At 41.9% G+C, this 23,983-nt stretch overlaps 1 protein-coding gene and 1 long non-coding RNA gene across 2 annotated transcripts in view; both read right to left on the bottom strand.

Annotated features, from left to right (window-relative positions):
* SUCLG2 (succinate-CoA ligase GDP-forming subunit beta) overlaps positions 1-22,380 on the bottom strand; it is a 244,413-nt gene extending 222,033 nt beyond the window's left edge. The window contains exon 1 of the mRNA XM_081820393.1: positions 22,222-22,380. Coding sequence (XP_081676519.1) covers positions 22,222-22,305 — 84 coding nt within the window. The 5' untranslated portion in view covers positions 22,306-22,380. The remainder of the gene's footprint in view (positions 1-22,221) is intronic.
* Positions 4,590-8,385, bottom strand: LOC145721612 (uncharacterized). The gene is made up of 2 exons (XR_014145417.1): positions 6,788-8,385; positions 4,590-6,574 (listed from the first exon to the last, which is right to left on the bottom strand). It is a non-coding gene; the product is annotated as an uncharacterized LOC145721612 (long non-coding RNA).
* Positions 22,381-23,983: the final 1,603 nt, after the last annotated feature.

Here is a 23,983-nt window from a genome sequence, read left to right on the forward strand (position 1 = left end):
CTAATAAACAGGAAAGCTTTTTTTAAATCATATTTGATACAGGTCAAGGTACTACACAACATACATTTTCATACACTGCATATCAATTTCTTCTATCTCTGAAAGAAGGCTAGGTTTTTTGAGGAATAAAAAAGTTAACCCACACAAAGTGCTTAGAATAGAATGCGGCATATAATATAAAACAAATTGTCAATAAATAGGAGCCACTATTATTCTTGTTATTGTTAATCACTACAGGGAGTATAAATTTGTTCAGCCTTTCTGGAGGGCAATCTGAAAGAACATCTAAAAAATTTACTTGATTAGTAAACAAAAACTTATGTTCAAGAATGTTCACCACAACATTAAAACAGTGCAATATCAGAAATCATGTAAATGCCCACTAATAAGCAAATGACAAAATAAATTAGGACAGCTATTTGAGTGCAGCCTCCTTTTTCTACAAAGTATTTGGCATCAGAAATAATACCTGCAAAAATTTTAATGCACAGTTTAGTATTCCTGATTTGAATGTCAAGTGGGAAGGAAGTAACAAACAAAATTATCTAATTAGTATGATTCTAATTTTGTTTAAAAGAAAATACATACATATACCTAATACACATGTGTGCCAAATAATGAAAAGGTCTACATTATTATTTACCATGGTGTTCTCTAGTGCACAGGTGACTGCAGGATATCTTTTTTTTTTTTTTAAAGATTTTATTTATTTATTTGACAGAGAAAGACACAGCGAGAGAGGGAACACAAACGGGGAGTGGGAGAGGGAGAAGCAGACTCCCCGCCGAGCAGGGAGCCCGATGCGGGACTCGATCCCGGGACTCCAGGATCATGACCTGAGCCGAAAGCAGTCGCTCAACCAACTGAGCCACCCAGGCGCCCCGACTGCAGGATATCTTTATGGTCTTTTAATGCATTTCTGTAGTTTCAAAGTTTTTTATAGTAAGTGCAAGATAAATTTTCTTATTCAGATATAAAATTAGAAATGGCATACTATTACCTGTCTAGACCAGACATCCAAAATATTTAATATGCAAAGGCTTTATCCAAGACTATTCTTTTCTATCAATCATTGTATGTCAGCAATTTCATGCCTTCGAAATATTACTTTAGTCATCAAAATAGTTTTTAAAAAATGTTCTCAAACTCTCACCAGAACTGAAGTTTTGGTATAAAGCCAAGTGCTACCTGTCAAGCTAGAAGCCATCCTATTTTGAGAGAGTTAGTAAAAACTTAGATTGGTGACAGGAAAAGCCAGACTTGGTGGGCAAAGAGGCATAAAATATCCAGATAATGACAAAATAAGGAACTTTTTTTTAAAATCAAAAAGGGTTTCTCTCTAAAATAGTTTCACACCCAAACAAATGAAATATTTTTAAAAAGACCAGGTTTGGTTCTACTACCCCCACAGTTTATCTCACGGAGCCATTTGTTCTTTCACTTCATACCACAAAATAAATGGAAACATCAGGAGCCACCAAGTAAACTGAAAACTAAACACGACGTTAGGATTAGGACAACAACATGAACCAAAAAAGGATTCAGATAGTCTGTTCTCTATGAAGCGGATCTTACATTAGAACCAAAACCTTTTCCAACTACGGCCATGTTTATTTGCAAGGTTGCCATTTAGTATACTAAATTCTAACTGAAAAGCGTGCTAAAGGCTGTAAATAATATAGAAAAGATGTGCCAACTAGAGATACGGCACGAAGTTCCCCAGCCTGAAAATTAAGACCAGATATTAAACCATCAACACTTAACTTCTCCGTTACAATCTATTCCAAATCACACTTATTAAAGGGCTCCTCAAGTAAAAGGATGGAGTAATTGATTTTCACATGGTGGGGGCAGAGGGAGGCTGGAGGAAAATGTCTGCAAGCAATGTCTGATTTTTTTCTCAATCAAATTTTTACGTTATTCATGGGCATGTTTTTATTAAATGAGAAAGAGAATTATTCTCTCAACTTTTCAAGTTCTGATAATGCCATCCAGGTAGCCTGACTTCCTCCTGGATAATTTTTTTTTAAGATTTATTTATTTGAGAGAGAGAGAGAACATGAGTGGGAGGGGCAGAGGGAGAGGGAGAGAGAGTCTCAAGAGGACTCCCCACTGAGCATGGAGCCCGACACAGGGCTCGATCCCACAACCCTGAGATCATCACCTGAGCTGAAAATAAGAGTGGGATGCATAACCGAATGTGCCACCCAGGCACTCCCCTCCTGGATAATTTAAAGTTAATGATTATCCATCAAAAGCAGCAACTCCTTACCTTTGATTAACTGTAAACATCTGTTAAATAGCAACTGGATGTACTCATTCTACAGAACTTTCATGTGCTAGATGCTAGAGATACAAAGATTAAAGACACTCAGCTGCTGGAGGGGGTAGGGAAGCGATAATAGTAGAAAACATTGTAAGAAGTACCATTTGGGCTAAATCTTGAAGATAACACAGAGTGATGTCAGGAAAAGCCCATTTCCAGCAGAGGAAACATAACGTGCAAAAGCACATGGACATCCAAGTACAATGTTTGAGGGGACCTCCTACTCAGTGCAGTACAAACACGGGAGTGTATGTTTGCATGCTGAGTCCATGCACAGGAGGTAAAAAGAGAATGAGGCCCATAGGAGGGTGAAAAGGAAACCTGAAGGTTGTTTGCATACAATATGGTACCTAGTTTACTCTCTAAGACATGCTTTTGATGATCCAGAGAGAATACCATCAGAATGATTCTTCCTTGCCAAACCTGTATGTACGTGGTATTTATCGTAAGTTATTCAGCTTGCTATTTGAGGAAAGCATACTAAATTATCCAACCTCACAGCACACCCATATGTAAAATGATCTATTAAGAAAATGTTAAATTCATTAAACAAAAAGACAAAATGTATTATTATCATTCCTAACAAAACAACTAGCACTCCTAATACCATTACCATCACCACCATTTACTGAGTGCTCACTACATGCCCAGCAGTCTTTATCTCTCTCTGTTAAGTCTTCACACTGCTCCCTGCCCCCACCCCACTGTGGTTCCTCTATTTAAACAGGCGGAAAATAAAGTCTTGAGAGTTTAAGTTCCCTAAGAACTTAAGAGCTAGTAAGGTCAGGGTCAGGATTAGAATCCAGGTGCCTACACCTGTATTTTTTTTTTTAAAGATTTTATTTATTTATTTGACAGAGAGATAGAGAGAGAGCACAAGTAGGCAGAGAGGCAGGCAGAGGGAGAGGGAGAAGCAGACTCTCCACCAAGCAGGGAGCCCGACATGGGGCTCGATCCCAGGACCCTGGGATCATGACCTGAGCCAAAGGCAGCCGCTTAACCGACTGAGCCACCCAGGTGCCCCTACACCTGTATTTTTTATTATGTTTTGTTTTGTTTTGCTTGCCCTTCTATTGCTTAATTTTTATTTTTTCCCTAGCTTGATTGAGGTATGACAAAACTAAGATATATATTTTTTTTTTTCATTTAGAGTATACAATGTAATGATCTGATATATAGATACATTGTGGAATGACTGCCCTCCCTGTCCCCCCCCCACGCTGCCCCAGCAAGTGAATTATCACATCAATCTCCATCTCTTCTCATATATACCGTTTTTTTTTTTTGTTTTGGTGATAACATTTAAATTCTACCTCCTAGCAAATTTCAATTATACAATACATTGGTTATCAACTATAATCACCACGTTATAATTAGACCCTCAGACTTTATTCATGTTTAAAACTTGAAGTTTATACCCTTTTATCAACCTCTCCCTATTCCCCCCCCATCTCACAGTCCCCGGCCTATGTTCTTCACCCACCAAACCATATATACTGCTTTGCAGTCTTAGTTACGGTATTTGTTACTAAAGGTGAATGCAAACAGTCTTGAAAACACCAATTTTTTTTTTAAAGATTTTATTTATTTATTTGAGAGAGAGAGAGAATGAGAGAGAGCACATGAGAGGGGGGAGGGTCAGAGGGAGAAGCAGACTCCCTGCCGAGCAGGGAGCCCGATGCGGGACTCGATCCCGGGACTCCAGGATCATGACCTGAGCCGAAGGCAGTCGCCCAACCAACTGAGCCACCCAGGCGCCCTAGAAAACACCAATTTGATTCCATGTAACAGCCATAACCTAGTGTAAAAGAAAACCCACAGATTTCTGTCCCAGTGATCATAAACAAGTTTTCACTGCCCATACAAAATGGTCCTGCCTTCTGCGTTAGGGCTGAATCCTTTTCAAAGTTTCTCCTAAGATTCTATAAACCACTGTTAAAGTAGAAGTACAACCTATACGTGGGATTCTTTAAACAGTCAAAGGAAACCTGAGCATCTATATTTTTTTCCTAAAAGAACCACACATAGGAAGCTGAGAAAAACATATCTGTTATCATCAACCACCTGAACCCATTTCAGCAACTTTTATTTGGTCAACATGCTATAAACGTTACAGAGACCATCACCAATTCGTAAGCTCTCCAGGTTCCTGTGGTCCATTACACTTCAGACCTAAGAAGAAAGCCTCTGAACAAAAAAATACATAAACTCATTTCACCAAAATACCAAGTTTTGAGAGAAATATCTTTTTAATGCAGATAGATAGAAAAGCTCAGCCAGGATTTATTAGGCCAAAGTCCATGGGAACATTAAACCAAATGTTCAATATTTCTTTGCAGAATTTCAAATGGTCCTTAATTCAGAAAAGCTTAAAAACCAAGCAAGGCCACGTACAGACACAAACCACAGAGTTTACATTGAAAACAAAATATACCCGAAGACCAAAATACATTTATGTCACTTGAATTAGAAGCTGTAAATGCCCTGGAATAGGAGTCAGAAGACCAAGGTTCAAGTTCCTGCTATGACCCAGGCAGCACAAATGGTCTTCCACATTTAATTTCTTTGCAATAAGGGTGCTTTCTTGTGTAAGAGATAATGTCAAAGATGCCTAACCATTCTCACATTCTAGAATTTCATCAGAAGAACTAAAAGTTTTCCTACTGCTATTTTAACCTAGATGAGGAAACCAAGACCCTGAGGATTAAACTAAATGTTCAATGCACAAGGCTAACAAGTGGCTTACATGTCACTTGGGACAGACCTGCAGCAGCAGGTGTTACGGGGGCTCCCCCCACATAACCTCAGATCCCTCCACACAGTCCCTGTGGGCTCCCAACCCCAGCAGTCAGCCCCCGTGGCCCTTTGTCATGGGGTGCTGATGCCAACTTCCCCTGGAGCACAAAAAACTACAAGTGCCTGGGAATTTATATCCTGATGGGAGGGGTGAGCATGTATGAATACCCCACCTCCCTTGCCCCTACTGGGGACAATCCCAGTGGGTAACGTACATACACCATCTCCCAGTTTGCCCTGTCAAATAAAAGCAAACTTGCCCTCCTTGAGTCTCAGCTGAATAACACACCCTCCTTATCCTTCTTCTCCTACTGGTTCAACTTCCCTGATCCCCTTCCAGATTTTCCTGGAAATACCTCCTCCCAAAAATTACTTTCACATGAATCCTTTTCTCGCTATCTGCTACCAGGGAACACAAACTGAGAGAAATTTAAAGGTGACTCTGGTTCAAAGATTTCCAAATGACAATTGCTTACACACAATTCCTGCTATATTCACAAAACAATACTATTACCAATTTCTTTATGTGGTTGGCTTTAGCTTATTAAGGAACTTTATTTTAAACAACTACCCATGTTGTTTGCCTAAGTAGAAGGTAGTATCAATACAGTCTAAAAATAAAAGGGATTCAGCTCTGGCTAGTCCAGGTAAAAAGTCCTGAGCTTAAGATCTTAAAAGCACACTGGCACAGGACCGAAAATTCTCCTTGACGAAATCTTAAGGTTTCGAAGACATTTTAGAAGAGTAACTTCCTCACTCTGTGATTCACTGGTATCCGATGCTACCTCCCTGTATCATCTAGTCTTGCACAGAGCCAATGGTACGCTCTCTGCACTCAGGGACGCATTGCTTTAGTAGCCATGTTGTGTACGCACCTTGCACATGGCATAATTCCTGGTACATAACCAATGTACAATAAATGTTAAACTGTTTAATGAGGAAACTGAGTCTCAGAGAAGCTGAATATCTTACCTGAAGCCACACAACCGATCAGTGGGCTAGAATCGGATACAACTGAAGCCGTTCTCTCCATGCCACCTGCCAGCATTTAGAACCAGACGTGATTCATTCCTAAAACTCACGATGACTTTTCAGAGATGCCTTCATCTATGGCAGTAAGTCTATAAAGTATATACATTTTTACTCTGTTATAATCTTTGTTTCTCCTATTCTTCCCCAAAGTCTGAGAATTCCGTGGAACATTGCCACTGACTGATTTTCATCCACTATTTGCCTATCAGCATAACCTCTTTTTATTACTTTCTTTTTTCAACTACTGCTATTACTCCTTTTTTTCTTTCATTATAACCCTCAGAATTGATTTCACTTTTATGTTCATTATTGTTCACTCATAATCAGCTTTGGATTGCATGCTGATTATTCTTAAATTTCAACTTTGTAGTACTAAAGAAAAACAGTGCTTGGTGTTAATGCTTCTGATTACAAAATCAGCTGCATTAAGTTATGTAACTGTTTTTTTTTTTAAATATTTTATTTATTTATTTGACAGAGAGAGAGAGACAGCGAGAGAAGGAACACAAGCAGGGGGAGTGTGAGAGGGAGAAGCAGGCTTCCTGCGGAGCAAGGAGCCCGATGCGGGGCTTGATCCCGGGACCCCGGGACCATGACCTGAGCCGAAGGCAGGTGCTTAACCGACTGAGCCACCCAGGTGCCCCTATGTAACTGTTTTTAAAAGGCCTGTACCTAAGTTTCAAAATGTAGGTTTTTTGTTTAACCTTAGATGAGCTGTCTGAATAGAGAATGGTTAAGAGCTGGGTGAGATCAAAAAAATGATGAGGTTTGTTTTCCACTTAAGCTATACAAAAAATACCAGAATTGACACATCTGAAGTAAGGCTCTGTATTTATTTCAACTTCTTGCTGCAGTTCAAAATATTTCTAGAATTCCTATTTAGGAAGTGGTATCAGAGCTTGCACCCCATTCCTTGGAATATTCTTCTCTCAACTGCAACTCTTCTTGCTTTAAATTGATCTCACTTTCAGAAATGGTCAGAGGTTCTCAAGCCAGCACTGGTGAATAATGTAGTAGGAAACAATGTTTGGTTCAAAAACAAGTATATGAAGCATAAAGCAAGACAACTTATATTCATGGTCCATGAGCTGGCTTTCCAAGCAGCTATAAAAGATGTGCATCTCTAGGAAAGCTCAGAGATGCCAAAAGGGTCCAAGTGGAAAAGCTCAAGTTGAGTCAAGAAACTTGCATTACACACAACACTAAAAGGCATTATTAAGTTCATTTCCTATGGCTACCAGAACAAAGCACCACAGACAGTGGAGCTTAAAAGAAATTCATTGTCTCAAAGTTCTGAGAGCAAGGCATCATCAGGGTTGTTTCCCTCTGAGGCTGTCAGGAAGAATCTGTTCCATGCCTCTCCCTTAGCTTCTGGTGGTTTGCTGGCCTTCTTTGGTGTTCCATGGCTCGTAGAAGCATCACCGTGATCTCTTTCTTCATGTTCAGATGCGTGTTCTCTCTACCAGCATTTCTGAATCTAAATTTCCCCTTTTTATAAGGACACCAGTCTTACTGGATTGGGGCCCACCACAGTAACCTCAGTTAACTTGATAATCTCTGTAAAGATCCTATCTCGAAATAAGATCACCTTCTGAGGTACTAGGGGTTAGGCCGTGAAGGTAGAAATTTGGTTTTGGAAGGGACACCACTCAACCCATGACAGGCACAACTGAACAGACCAATGTGAGTGGCAACCCAAGGAGTTGTGTGGGATAACAGTTGTGACAACAGCTCTGTATAAAGTCTCTGAACCAGTTCGCTTTTTAAAATGGGCTTTGTGATGGCAATGAGAATGCCTATCTCCCAGGGTCACTGTAACAACTCAATGAGACAATCCTCTTCAAGTGCACAACACCAGGCTCATCCATGAGATGTGCTTGAGAAACATCCGGAGTCTATTCCTACATGTGCTCAACTTCAGGTTATCCAAACAGACGCTATCAACAGCCCCAGTGTAGATGAGTTCCAGAGAAACGCTACAGCTGCATTCCAGAGAGCCCTGCGAAGCCCTCGAGAGCATCACGCACCTCTCCCTATAACTGCCCATTTCTCAGTGGTCTCCACCACACTAGACTATATACATTCCTTAAAGGCAGCAACAACCTCATAAGCCCAAGCTTCCCACCAACCCACCATCTCCAGGGCCTAATAAGTGTGCCTATTGTGCACTTAACAAATACTCACTGGAAGAATAAAAGAATATGAATATTTAATAGAATATTAACAGTAAAGGTCTTTTTTTTTTTTTTTAAAGATTTTTATTTATTTGACAGAGAGACACAGCGAGAGGGGGAGTGGGAGAGGGAGAAGCAGGCTTCCCGCTGAGCAGGGAGCCCGATGCGGGGCTCGATCCCAGGACCCTGGGATCATGACCTGAGCTGAAGGCAGACACTTAACGACTGAGCCACCCAGGCGCCCCTAACAGTAAAGGTATTTCTTAAACATTTTAACCAGACATGGGAAAGAGGAAATGTAGCTCAAACTATACACCAGACAACATTTCTACTTAGGAGAATGTTAACATAAAATATATATTCATTGTACACTCATGCTCATAGCAGCATTATTCACAATAGCCAGAAAGTGAAAGCAACCTAAGTGTCCACTGATGAATGAATGGATCAACAAACATACTATGTTTATACATAAAACTGAATATAATCCAGCCTTAAAAAGGAAGGAAATTCTGGCACTTGCTATCACATGGATGAGATTTAAGGGCATTATGCTAAATGGAACAAGCCAGTCACAAAAGACAAATACGGTATGATTTCTCTTACCTGAGGTCCCCAGAGCGGTGACATTCACAGACACAGAAAGCAGAATGGTAGTTTGCAGGGGGCTGGTGAAGAGGGAAATGGGGAGCTAGTGTGTAATGGGTACCAAATTCCAGTTAGGGAAGATGAAAAAGTCCTTGGAGATGGATGGTGGTGCTGGCTATACAACATTGTACTTAATGTGAACGTACTTAATGCCACAAAGAGGTACACTTAAAAATGGTTAAAATGACAATTTTATCCTATGTATATTTTACCACAATAAAAAAGTAAATAATAAAAATTTTAAATATATATATATTCATATTTTTAGGACCTTTAGAAACTTGGGAAGCAAAAACAAGGTTTCAGAGACATAAAAGGCATTTGCAGGGTCAAATTTTGAATCAAAAATGCAGTTCTTTTGCTACTTCCCTTAACATCCCAAATTCAATCACAAAAACACTGCTTTGCATTCATAATTAATTTTACTTAAATTACAACAATGTTGCTTGTTTAAAACATCAAAGTTCCAGTAAAGGGATTCTTTTCTGACCTATTAAAAAACACTTTGAAGTATGTTGGGGGGAAACAGATTCATCCTGTAGCAGAGAACAAAATATCTTCAAGAAAGAAATACTGTAACTCATGGATTACTGTAGACATAACATTATTGATATATTGCCAATATTAAGATAAATGAAATGTCATACTCACTTGTGGCCCTTTGATGGAAAAGGAAACAATAATTTTCTCTCATCTCTATCTGAAGCTTAACTCTCTAAGTTTTCCCCCACATTAAAATTATATTTTATGTAAAATATAGCTATAAAATCAATTTTATACCACTCATAAAAGCCTCACCATAAACTTTTATTGGACAAAAAAGAAAGCATCCATTACATTCACAATATGCCCTGCTAGGAGTTTTGGATCTGGTACTTCAATCCTTTTTTTTTTTTTTTTTTTTAAAGATTTTATTTATTTAACAGAGAGAGACATAGCGAGAGCAGGAACACAAGCAGGGGGAGTGGGAGAGGGAGAAGCAGGCTTCCCGCAGAGCGGGAAGCCCAATGTGGGACTCGATCCCAGGACCCTGGGATCATGACCTGAGCCGAAGGCAGACGCTTAACGACTGAGCCACCCAGGCGCCCTGGTACTTCAATCCTAAAAGTACCTGCGATACTGTGATTTGTAGTAAGAAATGCGTATTTGGACTTTATCCATGGTCCTAGTATGGAGCTCCTAAAACTCCTGGAAATTCCTAACTGATGAAAGGGATAAAGTTATCTTCTTGTTATGTGCACAAGGTGACTTCTGGACCCCACCAAAGGATGGGGGCTGGTTGCTAGGGGAACCAAGCAAGTGATCAGAGGGTTGGAGCTTTCAGTCCCATCCCTCTTAGGGGAGGTGTGAGGGTCTGGAGATTGAGTTCAATCACCAGTGGTCAAATATTTAATCAATCATACCTATGTATGAGGCCTCCATAAAAATCCCTGACCTATGGGATTCTGAGAGCTTTGGAGTTTGTGAACACACGGAGTTTTGGGGAGAGTGGTGCACTCAGAGAGCATGGAAGCTGTTCAACTCTACTCATATACCTCACCTTAGGCATCTCTTCCACCTGGCTGTTCTTGAGCTATGTCCTTTATTATAATAAACCAGTAGTAATCTAGTAAGTAAGTACTCTAAGTTCTATGAGATGTTCTAGCAAACTGATTGAACCTGAGGCGGAGGGGACCAAGGGAACCTCCAATCTATGGTTGGTCAGAAGCACAGGTGACAATCTAGACTTGAGATTGGCAGGGGGAGGTTAAAGTTTTAAGACTGAGTCCTTAACGTGTGGAATCTGATGTTATCTCTGGTAAACAGTGTCAGAATGGAGTTGAATTATAGGACACCCAACTGGTGTGGGAGAATCACTTGGTGGTGTTAGAAAACCCATCTGAATTGGTGTCAGAATCTACACCCTTAGGCTCAGCCTCCCCAAAGGACCAATCATAAGACTTCTGCCTCCATTTCAAAGGAGCCTACTCAACACTTAGTCATTCAACCCTTCTTCATCATTTTTAAATTAGTGAGGATAATTGGTTTATAACTTACTATCTCAAAATTTATCTAGTTTTCCTAATTAGCCAAATAGCACATTTATTTTTTCATGCTAATTATAAAAAAGTTAACTGAAAAATTTATTCTTCTTTTCCCTGTTTTCAGGTTTAATGATACATCCCCTTAAAAAGAGTTCTGAATTGTAACAAAGAAACACTCGCCATTAATAGTTTATCCCCTTAATCAAAAATAATTAATAACTTTCAGCTTTCTTTATATTACTTATTTAAGGTCTATGTAAGCCCTAAGGCTGGAATGAGAGTGCATATTAAATGTGGTTTTCCTCCCCTTTTCAAAGGTAAGTTAGCCCAAATAAGTCCTTCAAAGTCCAGGCAGTTGTAACTATAGCATCTTGACAGCAATTAGGAGAGCAGGATCAGAAGATGGGGGCAACAAGCAAAAAAAATATCAGAGTTTCCTTATACAAATGTGAAGAGATCCCCATTGATCTGGCAAAAACTAGTATTTTCTAATAAGGCTAAAAATCTCCCAATCAGTGCTGAGGGCAAGAAAGTCCTTTTCCCAAGAGATTTCATTTTATTCCTTCTATTCCTGAGCACACAAAAGGCACCACAAGGATCCTCTCTCTCTCCTTTAATGTCATTGCCTACCCGACTCTTCTGATACTCTATTCTGGGCTTCCATTGCTGATCTTCCTTGCAAAGTGAGGCACTGAAGGGATTTAGAGGGAAGGCAGGGAAAAGATCTATGAAAATAAAGCCTTTCTGATTCTAGTTTGCAATAATAATCCCAAAACCAATCACTAATATTTATTGATAATTCAAGGCACAGTGCTAAGATGGTGTGCGTGAGCTCAGTTAATGCTCAGTGCAATTCTGGGAGGTGAGTACTGTAACTCTCCCCATTTTGCAGATGAGGGAACTCAGGTACAGGGTAATTTCATCAATTTTACAACCAACAACTTTTTTGTACCACTTTCATGTATCATTGGGAAAAAACCTGCCAATCAATCTATGACACAAGTATAAAACATATCTGGAATTCAGAGATGTTGAAATGTGGGGGGAGAACAGTGTGTCTTACAAATAAAATACGTAAATAATTTTCACAAGACCATGGGTTTGAATGAAATGAACCCTGCACCCTGAGTCCCAGCTGACTGCACCATGGACTGATGTGGGAACCAAGAGCCTCTGCAGGTGGCTTAAAGGAAGCCCTGCCCAATAAGGAGCTCATTATTGAGTGGTGGCAAAAAGACCCAAATAAATCCTCTTTGGGAAGCATAAAGTGGAGGTAAACCAAGAGAAGTTGAGTTACTTCAACTCAGAATATTGTTTCAAACAAAGCTGAGGACGTGTTCTGGGCCTGTATGAAGCCCACTGTCTACATGTATCTTAGAAATACTCATTTGGCTATTTGGATAAATGAACTGACTTCTCATGACACCCCATTTTCCCATTTAATAATTCCTTTCTGAGAAATGTGTTTCATTTTAATCACAAGAAAACAGTCTAAAACCAGGCCCACTGCTATCACCTTCAAGTCTGGTAAATTAGTCCAACACAGATCAAAAAGGTGAAGAGTAAGAAAACCTTTAGAAAGTTGGAAATGTGAAAAAGGAAAAAAGCATCCATGAACATGTGATCTTGGAGAAAACAAGATGGGTTAGCAGCAGTTCATGAAGGATGGAAAATATCATGATGCTCTAAATGGAGATCAGGCCACCCCACCAACACTGCACCCTGAGCTCTGCTACTCGGGGGAGCCATGGTGCTGTTCCTAAGACCTCCCCACCTCAGCCATGTGCTGTAGGACAGAGGAAGACACCTTATACAAAACAGTCAATCTTTCAGCTGGCCAGCGATTTAAACCTGAATACAAAAGGATGAGCCAGACAAATGAGATGTTCTTATTAGAAGTATAACATTATGGGAGACAGAAGCTGGATGATGTTTTGGGGACGGGGGCTATAGTAGGCATGGGAATGGATAATCAAAATCATGTACAGGTACCCCAATGTTTATAGCAACAATGTCCAAAATAGCCAAAATATAGAAAGAGCCCAAATATCCATCAACAGATGAATGGATAAAGAAGATGTGGGGGTGTGTGTGTAATGGAATATTATACAGCCATCAAAAAAAAAAAAAAAAAGAAATCTTACCATTTGCAACAACCTGGATGGAACTTAAGAGTATTATGCTAAGTGAAATAAGTCAACCAGAGAAAGTCAATTATCATATGATTTCTCTCATGTGGAATTTAAGAAACAAAACAGAGAATCATAGGGAAAGGGAGGGAAAAATAAGACAAAATCAGAGAGGGAGACAAACCATAAGAGACTCTTAACCACAGGAAAAAATCGGAAGGTTGCTGGAGGGGAGGTGAGTGGGGGGATGGGGTAACTGGGTGATGGGCATTAAGGAGGGCACGTGATGTAATGAGCACTGGGTGTTACACGCAACTAATAAATCACTGAACTCTACCTCTGAAACTAATAATACATTATATGTTAATTAACTGAATTTAAATAAAATTCTAAAAAATCATGTGCAGGTAGAAGTCATAAAGAGATGTAACCACGATAAGAGACCACTTACAATACAGAAAAGGCACAGAAGAGCCAACACCAAGGAAGATTAGCCTTGAGTTCTGGCACATGTCCCTTTCAATAAACTTATTTTCCTTGAGATATATCCAAGCAGGTCTCTTTCAACCAAAGCAACAGCACCACCCACACAAGACTGAGAGTATAGAAGGGAATAACTAAGCCAGACTGCACCATTTCAACAGGGGCCAGGATGTCATCAACATCAGAAAAGGTCTGGGGCTTGGGGCTTGGGGCTTGGAAAGTACATCACTGTCACCGTGCTCAGGTTTAGAAACCTGGGCTTGGTAAGGCAGGGAGATTTACGGGGCTTTCTATTTCTCTTCTTTTACTTCCATGTTCCTTTCCTGAGGCCATAACAAGGCATCCAGGGAACACTTGGGCATAGGGACAAAGTACATGGTTCTAGGAGCAAAGATAAGCAGAGATATTTTTTAACTAGAGTGGTTCCTCACACCCTCTCCACTCAGGGATGGTAAACAGGCTTTTATCACCGTTTTGCTTTAGCACAGGATAAGGAGAAGCCAGCAATGGGGACCCAGCATGGAAACTATGGCTCCTGTCCAGTCTATTGCCTTAATAATGCCAATCTTTCTCTGCTATCCCCATTACCAACATTCAATCCAATTCAGTTAGGGTTTTCCAGAGATGGTCTTGGTTTCTGTTATACCCCTGTTGCCCTAGTGTAATTACTCAGAGTGCTCACTTTCACTCTCAAGGTATCCCAATTTGGCAATAAACAATAAATTACGCAATCACCCTAATTTTGGTCCAAGCCCCCATCTTCTTCCATTGTATATACCATTGGAGGAGGGGAAAAAAAAAAGAAACCTATCAATCACAAGTGTGCAAAAAAGTTTAGTTTTCAGAGATACCGAAATGAGAAAAAGTTAGTCTTATAATAAAATATGTAATTGTTGGGGCGCCTGGGTGGTGCAGTTGGTTAAGCATCCACTCTTGATTTGGGCTCAGGTCATGATCTCAGGGTCGTGGGATCAAGCCCCACGTCGGGCTCCACACTCAGTGCAGAACCTGCTTGAGATTCTCTCTCTCTCCCTCTCCCTACCCCTCCCTCTGCTTGCACTCATGCACACTCTCTCTCTCTCTTAAATAAATAAAATCTTTAAAACATTTATAATTGCTACAGATCACAAAAATAATCAGTGTTGAAGATAAGACTTAGACCCAGACAGTCTGATCCCAGTCCTGATTTATGCATATTGTCCTGACATAATTACTACTGGCACTGAATCAGTTCAACAGTCCCCCAAATGATCTCCATGCCTGGATTCCTCAAACCCTCTTTATCCTATATGCAGAAAGGGTACTCTAAAGAACAAAAGTGCCCCTGTCGCCTCACTATCTAACTCTTTGATGACTCCCCATTGCCCTCAAGAACAAACCTTAACTCCACTACTGGACTCACCAGGATCAGCAGAATGTCCCTGCTTATGTCTCCAGCCTAATTTCTCACTGCTCCCCCACCTCAAAATCCACAAGACAGCTCAAAATCCCTCCTGAAATTCCTCAGTGCCCATGAGTCACAACCCTGGGACTCAGACAGCCCCAAAATGGAAATGGATCAAGCACATGGAGAAGTGGAGAGTGGTGGGAAAAGAAAGATTCCAGACCCACATCCCACCCGACTCACAAGTCCCACACTTACACAGACCTACTCCTAATGCTTTGGCATGTCTCCAGGACCAATTTATACATTACATCAAATCACTCCAATTTTAAAATAAAAATAAATTTTAGAGTTAAACATTAGAAAGGTATGCCTTCATGACTGGTGCTGAAGTGCTATTCTTTTGGAACCATTTCTAAAAAGAGGTAAAAGCTGGCCATGACATCAGCACACTGATCAAAGTCTGAACTCAGAACACCAGTTCATCCTCCATTAGCATTCCCCAAAGCCCTCTCTGCAAAGGCAATACAATTTCACAGCTTCTCCAGCATTCCTGAAACCCTCCAGGCAGTGCTTTGCACTTGGGTAGACAGCAAAGGGCACGTGCTGGTTGGCCTTTGGTACATATTTTGACTATGGTCTATTCTCTAAGTGTCCTCCCACCTCAAATCTTTGACACACATGAGGTCCAGAAGCCATCGCTACTAAGTCAACACCAAGATGTGCAAACATTTCTGGAATGACCCACATCCAGGATGGTGCAACTGAGCTCCCCATGTGACCTTCCCCACTGCTACCTTGGGCTTCTACAGAATTTCGCTTCATGTCATCTGTGCAATAATGAACAACTGGGGCCCAGGAGGCAGGCCTTGGATTCTCTGAGCCTCAACTTCCCCAGATGTAAACGGAAAAAAATCATCTCTGTCTCACGTGGTTGCTGCAAGGATTAAGTGAAATAAAACATATGGAAACACCAAGCTAGTGTCTAACCCTGAGATGGCAGCAAACAGTACATGTTTATCAGATCTGAGAAAGGAAAATGTTTCTAGCTTAATAAAGCCCCCCAAAAAATGAAAATAAATTTACCTTCTAATTCACTGCAAGAGGATTAATCATTATGAGCCAACTGTATCATTTTAATGTCAAACGTTTTCTTTGTAACTATCTATGAGAATTAGCCCTTTTCAAAGAACAATAAATAGAGGTTCAGCCAAGTTCAATAATTTGCAAAGCAAGAACGTGGCAGACCCAGGATTTCAACTTAGCTCTATGTGAATGCAGAACTCATACCCTTTTCTCCTCTGTTACTCTGTTTCCCAGACTCTGAAGCCAGGGGAGGAGAGAGTCAGTTAAAAGCCTGGAAAGGACAACTGTGCAGCACTGGTTAGTACGCCTGAGTCAGCACAAGCCCAAGGACCAAAGGTGACTGCCACTCAGGGCAAAGAGATGGGGAAATGTAAGCAGTCAGTGCAACCGGATGGTTCAGCCCAAACAGGATCCTTTAGCAATACAGTTTAATGTTTTAACAGCCTAAGTGGCTTGTCAGCATGAGGCAGGTGACTCCCGGGCACCGTGATTTTAAGCAGGTGACTCTGTGACCCCTGCACGCAGGCTTAAAGAAATAATGTGTAGAGATCACTCTGCACGGGTCTCTGGCACATGTGGAATGACCAGTCCTATTATGAAAGCCCTTTCACAAGTAGACTTTCTACAGCCCCTTCCTTCCTCTCTTGACTCAATTTTTCTACATCATTGCTCAACTTTTGTTACTTTACCTGCCTCTGGCTCTTCTCTGTGTACCCCACCAACTTATTGAGACCATAAAAGCTTACTGAATACCTAGTCGGGCCAGCTGGGGAAACAGTGGTGTGTAAGAAAATCTCTGGCCTCACAGAGCTTACAATCTTCTATTTGTAGGAGAGGGAAGAAGACAGACCACAAATAAATACACAAACACGCAGAGTAAACCACCAGGTGAAGTGTTATAAACTGCTAAATAAAGCAAGAAAGGGGCAGAGAATAATCCCCGGGGAGAGGGAGAATCAGAAAAATAATTAGAGAAAGCCCGGTCTGAAGATCTACCATTGAGTCAGAGAGGTGAATAAAGGAAGGGCACACAGCCTGAGATCAGAGGGAACGGTGTCTCAGAGGCAGGGCACAGCAGGTGCCCCAATGCAGGACCAAGCAGTGCCTTCGAAGACCGGCAACACAGCTCTACTGCAGCTACACCACCTCGTATAATTACTGGTTTACATGCCAATTTTGCCACCAAACTATGAGCCACGTGAGGGTAGCCCCTGTATCTCCTTTCTGCATTCCCTGTCATACATTCTGCATTCATTAATGAGGTGCATCCATATGCCCAGCATTCTCTTAAGTAGTGGATTTACAGGGAAGAGCTAAGTCAACATAGTTTCCACCTTCAGGGAGCTTACACCAAATATAGCACTGGGCACAGACTAAGTGCTCAGAAAATGAACTAAATGAACAGTATTTGCTTGGTTTTTTGGTTATGGAGTTCTATACATGTTGAGTTCAAGGCTTTCTACAGCCCATCCTCCTTCCTCATTTGCCTAAAAGATCACCATCAGCCCTCCCCTTCGGTTACTCACCTACCTGCCTCTCCGTTCTCTGTACCCTCTAATCTCCCCACCTTCTCTCTGCCCTCTGCCTTTGAATGCAGCCCACCCCACCTGGAATGCCCTTCCCACTTCCATCTTCTTCACCAGACTCACTTGAGGATTATTTCCCCAAATTTCATTAGTATATTGATTTTACCACTTGTTCAAACATGTACAAGTCTCTCAAGCTCTTCAGGCAAAACATTTCCATCGAGTAACAGAAAGCGATAAAGTGACAATTCCACACTGAGTAGTAAAGAGAATTGAAGGACAAATGATCTGAGGTTACTTACATAATTTCTCTTTCTCCCCAAAATACAAGATACTATTTCAGGGACTTTCTGGGCATTGTGCCTACAGAACTGGGCTAGGATATGGGCGCAGCCAAATTCTCACTACTCCGGGTCTGGACACTCCATCCCCCGCCGTAAAGGATAAGTTTCATTTACAGTAAACAAAACCAATTTGGGACACTTAAAGGTCTTGCCCACACAGAAGGTCAACAGTTGAGCTTCTAAATTATCTGAGATAGATTTCCTTTTCTAACAGCAGAAATTGCAGATGTACTTCATCTTAAAAAAGAAAAAAAAAAAAGATACTTATTCTTTTAGGCAAGAAGGCACACATAGGTGAGTCACAACTTGCAAAGCAGCCTCCATAGCCTCATTTGGCCGATAAGGACTTGCACAGAACCTTAGGCGTTGACTTCTAAAAGCCACACATCCATCTTTCTCCTCCTACTTCCTGAGAGAGGAGAAAAGTAAGCTGGAGCCATCCATTTTGAAGTCTACAACAGTAGGGGTCTAACCAGATTCCTCCGACAGTATGCGGACCTGACAGGCAGTGTTTCCTACGTAGTCTATGCTTCTCTTACAACAGAGCAGCTCTATGAACTTCACCCTGCCATAATGAGAGGGAAAATGTACCAGAAGGCCCCAGTACCATGTTTAGAATTATCGTTAGCTATTTAAACTCTGTGCCCTCGACCAAGATTTCCCCTCTGACATGACCCATGCAATGGGCTCTGTGTCACAATTTCTGTGCCCACTGTGGCCATGCCTTGCTATATGCCACATAACGCAGCACCCTCTTCTCCTAGCTGACTGTTTGGACCTGGCAACATGGCCTTTATCTGTGAAAACAGCCCTAACAATGGTTAGATCTTTACTGGGTTGCTGAGTTCACAGAACATTCTCTCTAAAAGTTTCAAAGCCAGCCTAGGTCTATATAAGTATACAGTACAGTGATTAAATGCCTTGTCTTCAGCAACCGGGACTGGGGTTCAGACCCAACTATTTTTTACAAGCTAAATAATTTTGGGCAAGTCACTTAACCACTCTAGGCTCTTATAAGCTCCTTATCAGATGCTGCAAATCCCCACACGATCTGGCCCCTGCCTACCTCAGACTACTATTAGTACCATCACTTTCCCCTCTTTAACTACTTGGACACGCTGAGCTCACTCCCACCTCAGGGTCTTTGCACTTGCTGTTTCTCTGCCCAATACACTCTTGCCCAGAGTTTCACTTGGCTGGCTACTTTTCGTTCCTCAGGTCTCAGCTCAAATGTCAAAAAGTCACCTCCAGGATCTCAGAAACATAACGTTGAGAATGTGAGTCCACATTGTACAATTCCATTTATATAAAGTACAAAAAGGAACAAGACCGTGGAATGGTGGTGTAAGTCAGGGGACTGGTTACCCTTTCCAGGGTGGAGGTAGCAACAGGTAGGAGCACCAGGGAGCCCTCTGGGTTACTGCTAAATGATGAGTTTTTTTGCTCTGGATCTGGTGACCTGGGCATGTTCAATTTGTGAGAACTCATCAAGCTGTCCACTTATAATATGTACATTTTTCATTCATGCGTTATACTGCAATTAAAAAAAAATTAGGCCAAAACGAAACTAAAAACCCCATTTTATCAAATTGGGTTTGCCTTGACCATCTAGTCTACACTCACCTTCTTGGCTAAGCTAGTCATTCTCCATCCCATGATCCGGTTTTATTCTCTTCATAGCCTTTGTCTCTGACTGAAGCCATCTTATTATTTACATATGAACAGTCTAGCCCTTCCCCACCCCCATGAAAATAAACTATGTGATCATGTTCTCTGCCTGCTTTGTTCACTAACCCCAAATATCAGCACCTAGAAGAGTCCTGTCCTCTATATGGGCTGAATAAAAAATATATATAAAATAAGAAGTGGCTAAAGGGGGCCTTCTTAAAATATAACATCAATCATAAGTCAAAACACTGAAGCCAAGAGCAGAGGAAATAAAAAATGTCAAAGACATTAAACCTCAGGAATAGGTCTCAAGTTAAATAGTTAAATTTAACTATTGGGGGAGTAAAGTATCATTCTAGGGGTACCTTTGTGAATGGTTAAAGTTATTTCTCTAAGCAGAAACGGGGCCTTTTATCTCTATACACCCAATAGCTTTGCCCAGGGTCCCGTACAAAGTAGGTCTGAGTCAAGAATGGCAAAGCTTTCTGAGACACTTAGTGAGGATTTAAGTTTGGTGGGAAAAGGGGGGGTCATGTTCAATTGTCATGTTTGCCATGGTCAAGGGAAGAGTTAGGCACACCATCAAAGGAGACTCAGATGGAGTAGATATTAAGAAGTACCCAAGAATTTGAAGAGTTTCTCACAAGTCATGAGCAATGCTCACCTATTACTGTCAATTCTAAGATGTTTATAAAGAAATAATAAAAGTGTGTCAGTAGTTCTAGGACTTGGATATAGTTAGTTCCTACTTGGTATGCAGACTAACCTAAATCCTGACATAATACATTTTCATGAGGAAGTCTACACTCATCAAGTAACAGCCTGGTGTAATAGAAACTTAAACTATTCTGGAATTGGCTCTGCCACAAACTCTCTTTATAACCTTGAACAAGTCATTGAACTTCTCTAGGCCTCGATTTTTCCACCTGTGAAATGAGCTGGTTGGACTAGATGCTTGTTAATGTCAAGCTTGAAGATAGTGTCTTGGACACTATCTGCTCTCCCCAACTTAAAAAAATTCTCATCTTTGAAACCTTGTGTTTACCGGATAACACATCATCCACAAGTAATGTAAATCAAGGCTATTAGATGGAGTGAGGTAATGGATCCTTTCACCTAGTCTTCTTACCAAACCAAGGCTATCTGTCCCCAACCAGATTCTCTAGAGTGTTGTGTTCAGGCTCTCATTTCTTGGTTAGGCAGGAAACCCAATCACACTTCAGCTAAACACTTAGGTTTCTCTGCACAATTACTTGCTTTGCTTTAGTTTTCACTGCCCTGGGCCCCATATTTCTCATCAATTCAAGTCTACACTCATAGTTAGCACCACAGTTCTTGTTTTTTGTAACACTTAAATAATGAATAGGACTTGATCACCTGGAGGTATTCTCCTTACTCTATTACAAGTTATTAGTGATTTTAATTAGACAAAACTGCTATTCCTTTTGCTATCCCACCATACAGTCAAGTGCCTATTAAGGATATCACAGTAATAGGTATTAGCACCTTTTAAATTTACATTAACAAAAACAGAGAAATGAGAAGTCAGGAAATGAAAAGAGAAGGGGGGGGAAGAAAAACCTTGCATGTGTTATAATTAGCCAAAGCTTAGAGTAACTCAAAAAATCATTAGTAGCTATCTTTTCATTTTTTATAAAAACTATACTATGCATATCCTGGTTAAATTTGCATGAGTGATAATCTGTCTCTCATAAATTAAAAATGGGAAAATGAACAAGGACATTGCTCTGTGTGGCTGAGACCCACACTGCCCTTTCTTTAAAAGGGGAAAGAGGTTATTTACGGAGAATCAGAAATTGAGCAGTTGAGCGATTTCTCCAAGAGTCATCACCAACTCAAAACTCCCCAGAGGACTTCTGCCTACTTCAACTCTTGTCATTCTGCAGAAGGTAGAATCTACTGGAAGCCAAGCTCCAACAGCTATTCAGCATGCACCCGGGCCTCCGTAGGTTTCTATCGTCCATAAAGCAGAAGATAGTGGACAGGGTCAATGCTATGACGTGTTTGTGATGGGACTGGCTGCTCCTGGAAAGAAGGGAGCACGTTTCCCACTTTTTTCCTTGACCCCCCCCCCGCCACACACACACACATTTCACCAACTCAAGCGCCCTGAAGTCTGCAAAAGCAGTCACCCTGTAGAAAGTTCCTCAGGGAGGTGAGTTAATACCAGCCAGGCTGCGTTAGGTTTCTAGGCATGTTCATCACGTGGCCTAACAAACGCGCTCAGGGGTCAAGACCTTTCCAAAGCTGAACTGACAAAGCAGATAATAAAACCTCAGGACTCCAAAAACCCCGGCCCGAGGAATTTCTTGACTGGCCACGCAGCGCCAGGTGCGGTGCCGGCGCTCTCCACGTGTGCCCGGGGAAACCGCCGCCAACCGCGGCTGAGGGCTGGGCGTCGCCCCCCTCCGTCCCGGGGCCACAACTGAGCGGGGGCTAAGGGGTCCCCCGTGCGCCCGGGCGCAGCTCCGCGCGCCGCCTCCAGGGGTGCAGCGCCCGCGCCGCCGCGCCCTCGCTGCCAGGAGGGAAGAGGCGGCGGCGAGGAGGGCCACGGGGCTCCTTGCCACGGGGCGCGCTCACCTGGGACCTGGCCGCCAGCAGCGGGGGCCGGAGCACCAGGTCTCGCAGAAGTTTCCGGGCCTGCGCTGCTGCGGGGGACGCCATTTTAAACAGGAAACCCGGCGCGGGGAAGCCAAGTGCGCGCGGGCGGGGAGGAGGCACGAGGGAGGAGAGGGGCGGGCCCGTCCGGCCCCCCGGGCCCCCCTCAGCGCCCCCCCCCCGCGCTGCTCGCCAGCGCCCGGCCCCCTGCGTCCGGCCCCGCCCTTCTTTGTGATCAGACAGAAAGACTGCCAGAAGTGGGTTCCCTGGCTCTACTTTCCTTTTGGGGCTCTGGGATTTCTTAGGGATAGTAAGAATTGATTAAAAACACGCTAGGGGTGCTCCTTCCCTGTGGCAGGCACTACAGATTAGGCAGTGAAGAAGGTTGACAGATTTTCTGCTCTCAAAGTTTAGAGTCTAGTGGGAGAAGTAGATAGTAACAATGATGCAAGTAAGGATTTAAATTACTATCATGAATAGGCAAAACACAGGATTTTTAGGGCAGTGAAACTGCTCTTTATGATACTCCAATGGTGAATATATGTCAGTATATATTCATCCAAATCTGTAGAATAACCAACACCTAGAGTGAATCTTAATTTAAACTAAAGACTTTCAATGATAACTATGTGTCAATGTACAAATATGATAAACAATGTATTGATGTGTCCACTGTAACAAATACACCGCTCTGGTGGAGGATATTGACCAGCGGAGAGAAGCAAGACATTTGAGTGTGTGTGTGTGTGTGTGTGTGTATGGGGAGGGGGGTGGCAATAAGGGAAATCGCTGTACCTTCTGCTGAATTCTTCTATGAATCTAAAGCCGTTCTTTAAAAAAATAACGTCTTAAAATTAAAAAAAAAATACTATCATGGACAATTCCTTTCTTGGGAGTATAGCAACTAAAACGGAGGAATGTGAGGAGCCTGGGTGACTCAGTCAGTTAAGCCTATGCCTTCCACTCAGGTCATGATCCCAGGGTGCTGGGATCAAGTCCCACATCCTGCTCCCTGTTCAGCAGGGAGTCTGCTTCTCCCTCTGCCCCTCCAACCACTTGTGCCTGCTCTCTCTCTCTCTCTCAAGCAAGTAAATAAAATCTACAAAAAAATAAATAAATAAAAGGGGGAATGAAATAGTTACCCTTAGTGTTTCCTGCATGAGTTGCATTTTAGAATAAGCAAAGAACCCAAGATGATAATGAAAAGTCCATCTTTATAAAGAACTCTTAATAAAGCAGGAAGGAGTAAAAGAGTCCAGAAATCACCATGCTATTCCCTTAAATAGTAATTAATGCGGGCCACACTCACCAGCGAGTGGAATTATTCAAGGGAAAGTTTGTGGGGAACTTGGCAATGAGGGGATCAGGCTGTTAACATCCCTACATCCCTAAAATTTTCCATCTCAGAATTCTCAAGGCTAGAAGTCTGAAATCCAGCACTGCTGCTCTCCCTCCAGGGAGCCTAGGGAAAAATGCATTCCAGGTCTCTTCCAGCTTCTGGATGCTGCCCTGGGGTTCCTGGGCTAGTGGCCACATCACTCCAATCTCTGCTCCATCTTCACTAGAATGAGTGGGGCTGTCTCCAAACTTCCTCTGCCTCTCTAAGCATACATATGCTTGCATTTAGAGTCCACCCAGGTATCCTAGGGTACGTTCTTCTTCAGATCCTTAAATTACACATCTTTTGCCATATAAAGTAATAGTCACACGTTCCGGCATTTGGAGGTGGACATAACTTTGGGGG

The sequence above is a fragment of the Leptonychotes weddellii genome, chromosome 1, assembly GCF_054177405.1.
Source record: "Leptonychotes weddellii isolate Sample4059 chromosome 1, ASM5417740v2, whole genome shotgun sequence".
Classification (NCBI taxonomy): Eukaryota; Metazoa; Chordata; class Mammalia; order Carnivora; family Phocidae; genus Leptonychotes; species Leptonychotes weddellii.